General features: G+C 47.1%; 1 protein-coding gene across 1 annotated transcript; it reads left to right on the top strand.

Moving 5' to 3' along the window:
* Window positions 1-1,610: 1,610 nt before the first annotated feature.
* Window positions 1,611-5,580, top strand: LOC116986066 (regulator of G-protein signaling 9-binding protein-like). Its single transcript, XM_033041247.1, has 2 exons — window positions 1,611-1,863; window positions 4,952-5,580. Exons 1-2 carry the CDS (start codon window positions 1,611-1,613, stop codon window positions 5,428-5,430), a joined length of 732 nt encoding a protein of 243 aa, XP_032897138.1. The 3' UTR covers window positions 5,431-5,580.
* The last annotated feature ends 5,336 nt before the right edge of the window (window positions 5,581-10,916 follow it).

The raw sequence follows: 10,916 nt of genomic DNA on the forward strand, positions 1-10,916 counted from the left end.
CTTTTAATTCGAGGATTGTGGGGATATTATGATGCGTGGGGGAACGATGTGACCAAAATTCCACACCTTCTCTCTTTGCCAAGTGGTCACATTGTCCAGGGAGAGGGTGAGGTTCATCAGTTGAAAGGGTCAGCTAGAATTGCTGATTCACTCCACACTGTAATTATCCACAGGTGACACTGCCCCATGGATCAAAGCCAACAATCAATACCTTGTTGCCAAACAAAGTCAATTAAAAAAAAGAAAAAGCAGGAAAGACTCAGCCGGTCAGACCACGTGTGCAGAAAGAAAAACAGTTAATGTTTTAGGTCTACTATCTTGATCAGAACATAACCCAAATTAAGCCAAGTGGTTATATCATCTGTACACAATAACCTCTATCTTATATTACTAGAACTCTCATCTTGACCACTTCCTGTCTGCGTTGTAATTAAATTTGCGCAAAAACAATCCCCCATAGCGCTACGATTTTTCGCCACCTTACTCACCATTCTCCTCTGCTGCAGGTCAAATATATTTGTTTCGATTGGTGAAATAGTACACAAGTTATGAAGGTTTTGAAGGTTCCCCCCCAAACCACACACCCCAGAACAGACTCAAGACTCACCTTGACACCATTCTCCCGATTCATATGTTCACATTAAGAATTGACTGATTGGATGGTAATTAACCAAATTGGATCTGTCCTGCCTTTTGATGGGCACACCTGGGCAGTTTCCCACAAACAGATGTCAAAGTGAATCTTTTGGAACAACTTGGCTAGAGGTACAGCTGAATCTGCAGAACAGGTCGTTATGTACTAGAACCAGGACGTTGCCTGCTCCTGTATCCTGTGCTCTCAAACATTTCTTGATTTCAAATTGGCTAAGGATTAACTACTGTGATGGTGAGGATCTCAGCATCACATGTTGAACATTTCTGCCTGAACATGGATATGAAGGTTTCAGCTTCTAATGATGGGGTGCAAGTGTGGTGCAGTTGGCAGTATGTCTGGATCGGGAAGATATTCCCATTGGAAGGTCCTGGTCTCTGTGCAGTACACTGCATGACGTGGGCTGGGTCTGAAGGAGAGCCGAGTCTGGGCATGTTTCATATCTGAATTGTAAACAAAAAATTAAAAGATGGCATAATTGAAGAGCAAGTCATCCTACTAATTCCCAGCTAGCTATAGAGGGTGGTTAGAAACTGCCCCTGCTCATTTTTAATTTCCAGATATATACTCATCCTCACTCTCACACACACTCATACTACCACAATCTCTTTATTTCCCACATATTTTGCACATCCACACACTCATACCCACAAATATACATACAACATACACACACACACACACACACACACACACACACACACAAACAAACAAACAATATCGGTGCAAAACCGATGGTCCGAATGGGCTCTTCCGCCAACGGAACAATCCCGCAGCAACGGGTTCCTGGGGCGAGGACTGTTCGGTATCAGTCTCCCGGGATCCCCAGGACCGGGTCCGCTCTCGGAGGCAGCCCTCCCGGGAGGGCAGCGAGCACCTGGCGCTCCCACGGAGGAGACGGTGAAGAGCGGTGCGGTGCGCTCACTCTGCTCTGCAGCGAGTGGCAGGCGGACGGGCGATGAACAATCAGCGGCCGGCCCTCCTCCCCGCTCAGACCCTGCGTTGCCTGCGCTCCTACCTGCGGGTACAGCTGGCCGAGCCGGGCTGGGCGGCCGGGCTGCTGGGCGAATGCGGGCGGACCGTGGACGGGCTGGAGGCGCTGAGCGTCGCGCACCGTGAGCTGGCGCGGTGTCTGGGCAGCAGCGCCGACTCGGCCGCTCTTCGCCAGCGGCTGCTGCGCGCCCGGTGCTCGATGAGAGAGCGGAGCGCAGGTGGGTGTCCGGGACAGGCTGGTGCGACGGGCGGCAAATGATATTTAATGCTGAGAAATGTGAAGAGTTGTAGTTTGATGGGAAGAAGAAGAAGCGAAATAATTTAAAAACCACAGACAGAGAGATCGGGGGTTAGTCACAAAATGTTGCAGTAACTCAGCGGGTATGTAGGCAACATCTCTGGTGAAAGGGATAGGTGACATTTCGGGTCTCTCTTCGGTGTAAACCAGCACCTGCAGTTCATTCTTACACAAGCGATCCGGGGCGATATGTACATAGTTTGTTGAAAGTACCACCCCCTCCCCCGCCGCGCGTTGAAGAGTACGCGAATCGCGATACACACCGGTGCATCAAGTTACACGAAATGTGAAAGGTGCAGAAGAGATTCGTCGAAATGATTTGCAGGGACGAGACTGCAATTATGTTGAGCGAGAAGGTCCGACCGGTATATTTAAAAGCTCGAAGGGTGTGGACAGCAGATGAAGCGACATTATTCCCGTTGGTAGAAGGATTAAAAACTGAATGAAGATGAATGCAGTATGACTTCAATCGACCGAATGGCCTCTTTTCATGCTGCAATCATTTTGGAAGAAATTAGTATTAATACTTTTTAAAAAAAAGAGGTTACATTGTAATATAAAATGTATTAGAGAAAATATCGAGATGGATAAATCACCATGGCCTAATTAACTGCAACCAATGATAGTGTGGATGCTTATGGATTTAGTGGATACCTTGCTTGATATCTTCTAGAATTTCATAAATCGTTCTAATAAATTGGAAGTTAGCAAATTTAACCAATATTAAAGAGGAAAGAAAACAGGGAACTTTGGACGAGTTGCCATGATATTGAGTGGTAGTGCTAGTGAGGGAAGGAATAGGAAGATATGACACGTGAATGCATGGTTGAGGAGTTGGGATGCGGGCAAGGATTCAGATTTGTGGACCATTGGGATTGCTTCAGGGACAGAGAGCATTTGTACAAGAGGGATGAGTTGCACCTGATCTGGAGGGCGACCAATATGGAAATTGTCAATTGTCTTCAGAAATGTTTCCGCAAAGGGCAAAGCTTGATCTATTCTTGGGAATTGGGCAAGTGAAGTATCAGTGGGCGAGCTGTTTGGGACAAGTGCCCACAGTTCTATTGGTTTTAAAAGTTATGGGTATGATCCACAAGTTAAAGTTCCAAACTGGGGCAAGGCCAACTTTGAAGGTATTACACAGGAACTTAAATTGAATTGAATACTTAACTTTATTGTTCATATGTCACAAGTCTTTGCTTGCATTCCCAAGGTATGCAAATAGCAGCCCATAAAGGGCACTTACAAATGTACAAATTCACCCCCCCCCCCCCCCCCCCCCCCCCCCCGCGCTAGGTCCCCCTTTGTTCTTTCCTCCCTCCCCATCCCTCATGGCCATCCCCCCATGCCGGGTCCTCCGTTGTCCATTGTTCTTCCCCCTCCCGCACGGCAGTCTCCCCACACTGGGTCCTCCTTTGTTCCTTCCCTCGGCAGCAACGTTCTCACTTCCACATGTCCGTCCTCTTCAGTCGGTCGGCACCGACCTCTCCACAAACGCTGCCAGATCCTCTGCTAACAACTCAGTGGTGCCAATCCGCGAGGCTCTACCTCCGACCCGCTAGGCTCCACCTCCGACGCGCGAGGTTGCAGCCCATGAGGCCCGGGCCTTCTCAGCGGCACCACCGGAAGGCATCCCAAAACCTCTGGAAAACGTCCCAAAGTTGATTGCCGTAAGTTGTTTGTGGACAGAGCCTTCTGGAAAATGGGATGCTTGTAAAGGTGTGATGATGAGAGTTCAAAGTATGCATGTTCCTGTTAGAGTGAGGAGTAAGGAACCCCGTAATGACGAGAGAAATTGAGGCTCTCGAGGCATGGGAAAGTTATATACAGCTGAGATCAAGTGTAACCCTGCAAGAGGATAGGAGGTTGAGGAGCATACTTATGAAGGAAATTTGAAAGGCAAAGTGGGGGCAGGGGATAGCTCAGGCAGATAAGATTAAGGAGAATCCAACGAGATTTTATATATAGTGAGACTATGAGAGAGAGAGAGAGAGAGAGAACAAGCCCCACAGAAACCAAAGTAGTCATCTATGCATGAAGCTGCAGGAAATTGGCACGTGATCCAATATTTCTGTGGAGAACAACATGAATCCTAGGAAACTTTGGAAAGTTAAAAGAGATATCTTGAGGACAGTTGAAATGCTGGACATTCTAAGACATATGAAGATAGAGAAATCTTCCCAGCCTGAGTAGATATATCCGAGGACACTGTGAGAAGCTAGAGAAGAAATTGCAAGAGGCTGAGATTTATGAAAGGTGGTGAAAGGTTGATTTTCAGATTGGAGGCCTGTAACTATGTCAACAAATTAGATGAGAATGAGCAGGGGGCATCAATTGTAAGTTTGCAGATGACACAAAAGTATGTGATATCATAGTATTGTAGATATCACAGTATCATGATACTGTATTGAAGACGGTCTTCAAGAGGTACAGCAGCATCTTGATACGCTGGACTACAGGCCAGAGCAATGAATGGTAAAGGGAGTTTATTTCAGTTAAATTTGCTTTTTCAAGGCAGGACTTTCAAAGGGAAAGGTAGGGCCCTAGGAGTGTTGTAGAACGGAGAGATCTAGGATCACAAGTATATGAGGGGGGGGAAATAGGAACCTGAGGAGCAACATTTGTACTCAAAGGGTGGTGGGTATATGGAACGAGTTGCCAGAGGCAGATACTATCAGTGTTTAAATGACATTTGGTACATGAATAGGATGTTTAGAAGGATATGGGCCAAACACAGGCAGGTGGGGCTAGTGTAGCATGGGCCAGTTGGGCTGAATGACCCGTTTCTATACGTATGACTAAATAGTTCCCTGAAAGTGGCACCACAGGTAGATAGAGTGGTGAAAAAGGCTCTTTGTCTATAGTCCAGACGGAGTAGGCTCAAGTACTGTTGGGATGGGGAAAATGTTCCCCTGCTGCTCTGGGGAGCACCCCGCTTCTCAGCTCCAAGATACCATGTTGGTGTAAGGCTTGGCCAATAACCATGTTTTCTGTTCTGCCCCCGGCAGCGACAGGAATTAAGCTGCTGCTACTACTGAGCAGAAGGCAGAGCCTGGAGCCCGTGGACCAGGAGCAGCTGCAACATTGGTGGCTGCGGTTCGCCTTCTGCATGGAACTGTTCCAGCGGGATCTCGGCCTGGTGCACCGTCTCAGCCAGCTGTTCCCCCATGACCATTCCGCTGTCTTCCTGACCAACACGGGGTTGACCTGTGACACTATAGAGGAGAGCACTGAGCAGGAGGCCAACAGGGAGACAGACTATGTGGAGCCGAGTCTTGAGGCGCAAATTGCAGAGATTGGGATCATGCTGTTCGAGGTGGAAACCAGGATCCAGGCTCCAAACTGGGGCCTGGAAGCCACCGCGGAAGCTTGGGCAGAAGCAAGCTTTGGAGATGGAAGCAGCACAGAATCACCAGACATGCTGACCGAAGAGGAAGCGCAGCAGGGCAATAGCCGCACTTCAGGAGATTGCTGCACCATTGCATAGATGCATGATTACATAGCTGCAGTCGCATAGCCAGGAGAACCCTACATTAGCAATTATTCCATCTGCTCCAAGTAGAGGTGTGCTGGTCAGCTGCAAGGAATATGAGTAGAAACATAGAAATGTAGAAAATAGGTGCAGGAGTAGGCCATTCGGCCCTTCGAGCCTGTACTGCCATTCAATATGATCATGGCTGATCATCCAACTCAGTATCCTGTACCTGTCTTCTCTCCATACCCCCTGATCCTTTTAGCCACAAGGGCCACATCTAACTCCCTCTTAAATATAACCAATGAACTGGCCTCAACTACCTTCTGTGGCAGAGAATTCCAGAGATTCACCACTCTGTGTGAAAAATGTTTTCCTCATCTCGGTCCTAAAAGATTTCCCCCTTATCCTTAAACCGGGACCCCTTGTTCTGGACTTCCCCAACATCGGGAACAATCTTCCTGCATCTAGCCTGTCCAACCCCTTAAGAATTTTGTAAGTTTCTATAAGATCCCCCCTCAATCTTCTAAATTCTAGCGAGTACAACCCGAGTCTATCCAGTCTTTCTTCATATGAAAGTCCTGACATCCCAGGAATTAGTCTGGCGAACCTTCTCTGTACTCCCTCTATGGCAACAATGTCCTTCCTCAGATTTGGAGACCAAAACTGTACGCAATACTCCAGGTGTGGTCCCTGTACAACTGCAGTAGAACCTCCCTGCTCCTATACTCAAATCCTTTTGCTACGAATGCTAACATACCATTCGCCTTCTTCACTGCCTGCTGCACCTGCATGCCTACTTTTAATGACTGGCGTACCATGACACCCAGGTCTCGTTGCATCTCCCCCTTTCCTAATCGGCCACCATTCAGGTAATAGTCTACTTTCCTGTTTTTGCCACCAAAGTGGATAACCTCACATTTATCCACATTGTACTGCATCTGCCATGCATTTGCCCACTCACCGAGCCTATCCAAGTCACCTTGCAGCCTCCTAGCATCCTCCACACAGCTAACACTGCCCCCCAGCTTCGTGTCATCCGCAAATTTGGAGATGTTGCATTCAATTCCCTCGTCCAAATCATTAATATATATCGTAAATAGCTGGGGTCCCAGCACTGAGCCTTGCGGTACCCCACTAGTCACTGCCTGCCATTGTGAAAAGGACCCGTTTACTCCTATTCTTTGCTTCCTGTCTGCCAGCCAGTTCGCTATCCACATCAATACTGAACCCCCAATACCGTGTGCTTTAAGTTTGTATACTAATCTCTTATGTGGGACCTTGGCGAAAGCCTTCTGAAAGTCCAGATATAACACATCCACTGGTTCTCCCTTATCCACTCTACTAGTTACATCCTCGAAAAATTATATAAGATTCGTCAGACATGATTTACCTTTCATAAATCCATGCTGACTTTGTCCAATGATTTCACCACTTTCCAAATGTGCTGCTATCCCATCTTTAATAACTGATTCTAGCAGTTTCCCCACTACCGACGTTAGACTAACTGGTCTGTAATTCCCCGTTTTCTCTCTCCCTCCCTTTTTAAAAAGTGGGGTTACATTAGCTACCCTCCAATCCTCAGGAACTACTCCAGAATCTAAAGAGTTTTGAAAAATTATCACTAATGCATCCACTATTTCTGGGGCTACTTCCTTAAGTACTCTGGGATGCAGCCTATCTGGCCCTGGGGATTTATCGGCCTTTAATCCATTCAATTTACCTAACACCACTTCCCGGCTAACCTGGATTTCACTCAGTTCCTCCATCTCATTTGACCCCCGGTCCCCTGCTATTTCCGGCAGATTATTTATGCCTTCCTTAGTGAAGACAGAATCAAAGTAGTTATTCAATTGGTCTGCCATGTCCTTGTTCCCCATGATCAATTCACCTGTTTCTGACTGCAAGGGACCTACATTTGTTTTAACTAATCTTTTTCTCTTGACATATCTATAAAAGCTTTTGCAATCAGTTTTTATGTTCCCTGCCAGGTTTCTTTCGTAATCTATTTTCCCTTTCCTAATTAAGCCCTTTGTCCTCCTCTGCTGGACTCTGAATTTCTCCCAGTCCTCTGGTAGGCTGCTTTTTCTGGCTAATTTGTACGCTTCATCTTTTGTTTTGATACTATCCCTGATTTCCCTTGTTATCCACGGATGCACTACCTTCTCCGATTTATTTTTTTGCCAAACTGGGATGAACAATTGTTGTAGTTCATCCATGCAGTCTTTAAATGGTTTCCATTGCATATCCTTGCTTACAGAATTTAACAAGAGTAAAAAACATATAATCGGAGTAAAATAAATAGTAAAGGCATCACCAATACACAAATTAAAGACAGAATTCGATCCAAAGACAAAAAAATCAAAAACACAATGTGAAGAGAGAGCAGCGGCAGCTAAACCGCGCCAGCGTACACTCTCCCTTCCGACAGCCATCTTGGACACAGAATAAAATAATCACTTACACACAAAAATCATCCCCCCACAATGGTTACCAATGTGGGGGAAGGCACAATGTCCCCATCCCCAGTTCTCCCATAGTCAGGCCTATTGAGGTCTCCGCTATTGCCTCTACGGAGGCCCGATGTTCCTGGCCGTTCTCGCCGGGTGCTGTTGCCCCGACGTCGGGAGAGTCCTCTCAGCGGCTGGGCCACCTGGAACGGCCGCTTCCTTACCGGAGACCGCGGCTTCCGAAGCCGACAATGCCGCGCCGGTTTGGAGCTCCCAGGCTCCCGATGTTGAAGTCGACGCTGCCCGCTCGGCTCCGCAGACCCGCAGCCCGGAGGTGTTGAACTCGGCGGTCACAGCTCACCGGAGCTCCAGCGCGTCGACCCAGGCAAGGCATCGCCCGCTCCGCGATAGCGCTCCAGCGATGTGCCGCCACCGAAGCCGAGGTGCTGGGCGGTCCCCGCCAGGAAACGGCGCTCCACGCCCGCTGGTAGGCCACGAGGACGGGTCGACGGGGCAGCCCGGAGAAAAAGCTGCCTCACCGACCAGGTAGGGACCCAGAAATATAGTTACCCCCTTCCCCTCACATTAAAAAGTCTATTTCTCCCACAGACAAAACACAGGACTCACTAGAACTACAAAAAAAAAATGAATTAAACGGACGGCTGCTGGTTAGCAGCCGTTCCCCAAGATGGCTCCTCCTCTCGATGACCTCTAGTCCTAGACTCTCCCACTAGTGGAAACATCCTCTCCACATCCACTCTATCCAAGCTTTTCATTATTCTGTATGTTTCAATGAGGTCCCCCCTCATTCTTCTAAACTCCAGTGAGTGCAGGCCCAGTGCTGACAAATGCTCATCATAGGTTAAGCTACTCATTCCTGGGATCATGCTTGTAAACTTCCTCAGGACCCTCTCCAGATCCAGAAGCACATCCTTCCTCAGATACGGCCCAACATTGCTCACAATATTCCAAATGCGGCCTTACCAGCGACTTATAGAACCTCAACATTACATCCCTGTTTTTTGTATACAAGCCCTCTTGAAATAAATGCTAGCATTGAGTTTGCTATCTTTACTACCGATTCGACTTGCAGATGAACTTTTTGGGAATCCTGCATCAGCACTCCCAAGTCCTTTTGCACATCCGATTTCTGGACTCACCCCATTTAGAAAATAGTCTACGCCTTTATTCCTACAACCAAAATGCAGGACTACACACATTGCTACACTATATTCCATCTGCCACTTCTCTGCCCACCCTCCCAACCTGTCCAAGTCCTTCTGAAGAGTCCCTGCTTTCTGTACACTACCTGCCCCTCCACCTATTTTCGTATCATCCGCTAAATTTGCCACAAAGCCTTCAATCCGCTCGCCCAAATCATTAATACACAATGTGAAGAGTAGACCCTTGCAGAACTCCACTATTCACTGGTAGCCAACCAGATAAAGCCTCCTTTATTGCCACCCTGTCTTCTGCCATTCGGCCAACCTGCTATCCATGCTAATATATGCCCTTTGATACCATGTGCACTGATCTTCCTAAGCAGCCTATCGTTTGGCACCTTATCAAAAGCTTTCTGAAAATCTAAGGAAACATCTACTGACTCTCCTTTGTCGGTCCTGCTATTTACTTCTTCAAAAAACTCCAGCAAATTTGTCAAGCAAGACCTCCCCATCTCAACGCCATGCTGACTTTGACCTATTTTATCATGCCTCTGCCTCTGACGTAAATGTTCACTCCACATATTCCTTATTTATGCCATAGTAGGAGGTCATTTGGCCCATTATTTGTTCCTGCTCACAGAGCAATCCCTTTCCCCTATTAGATTTTACCTCCAACCTATTTTCCTCACATTCTCATCAACTCCCTCAGATTCTACAGCTTGCCTCCAGTATCAGGATCATTTCCAATGGCAAATTGACCTACCATTCTGCATGTCTTTGGGATGTGGGAGAAAACCATAACACAAACTTCACACAGACAGCAACAGAGATCAGGACTGAACACAGTTATAGCCCAATAGCTCAGCTGTCACAGGGGTAAAATTTGTGGACAAAAATTAGGAATCTTTCACAACAGGTTAAACCTGAAGCCCTCTCTTCTTTTGGGTCAATGTAAATTTTCCAAGATATTATTCTGAAAAATTGTCTACACATACCTGTCAATTTTACTGAATCAGAAGCATGGTGTAGTGTTACAGCACGTTTCCTGTGTGCAAACTGGCTACACATTTTCATCGTCCGTTGAGTGCTTGGGAGGTTATAAAAAGTTCAGGCCTTCCTCCGAGACTTGGTTGTGAGTGATGTATTTTGAGCATTTGTAGTTTGCAAGCTCTGGGAGCAAGTGTATGAATTAACACTGGTCTGTTTCAGAAGGCCTGCACTGCAGTCCTATAATTTAAGAGTAATAATGTAAAAAAGTGCCAGATTTCAAGAGGTCCAAGCCAAGGCCCTAATTCATACCTCGCTCTTTCAATCATATGTACAGAAAAGAAAAATGTTCAAATTGAAATTGTCCCACCAGTAAGCAGCTACATGTCAAACACCTAAAGCTCAAGTGTTTTTGTGTTGACAAAGCAACAGTGCAGATGAACCCTATGGGGTATTTAATGACTTTCAAAGTTTGCATTGATGTTAAGTTGTAGCTCGGGCCTCATCTCAATACACCCCACTCTATGCCAGTGAACTGTTGGGAACTGGAGCCCAATTTCAGCATCGCATTCAGTCCTGCCCTCAATTGAACTGCCTAACGGCAGGACTGAATGTGAGTCCTTGCAGAGACAGGGTGTCCGGGACCTGCAGTGAAGCCGCAATAGCGAGTTCCTCTCTCCCCATCCGTTTCCCCACCGCCACGCCTTTACCCGTAGATAGGCATCAACAGAGATCAGGACTGGAACTGCAGATGCTGGTTTATACCAACGTGCTGGAGTACTCAGCGGGACAGGCTGCATCTTTGGAGAAAAGGAATAGGTGACGTTTCGGGCCGAGACCCTTCTCCAGAGATGTTGCCTGACCCGCTGAGTTACTGCAGCATTTTGTGTATCCCCGTTGA

The sequence above is a fragment of the Amblyraja radiata genome, chromosome 23 (genome assembly GCF_010909765.2).
Source record: "Amblyraja radiata isolate CabotCenter1 chromosome 23, sAmbRad1.1.pri, whole genome shotgun sequence".
In the NCBI taxonomy this organism is placed as follows: domain Eukaryota; kingdom Metazoa; phylum Chordata; class Chondrichthyes; order Rajiformes; family Rajidae; genus Amblyraja; species Amblyraja radiata.

Bases quoted from the DNA above. Each gene is read 5' to 3' on its own strand.
- LOC116986066 (XM_033041247.1), top strand. From the start codon at position 1,611: ATGAACAATCAGCGGCCGGCCCTCCTCCCCGCTCAGACCCTGCGTTGC. The intron at 1,864-4,951 runs GTGGGTGTCCGG...TGCCCCCGGCAG, and splicing joins GATGAGAGAGCGGAGCGCAG to CGACAGGAATTAAGCTGCTG.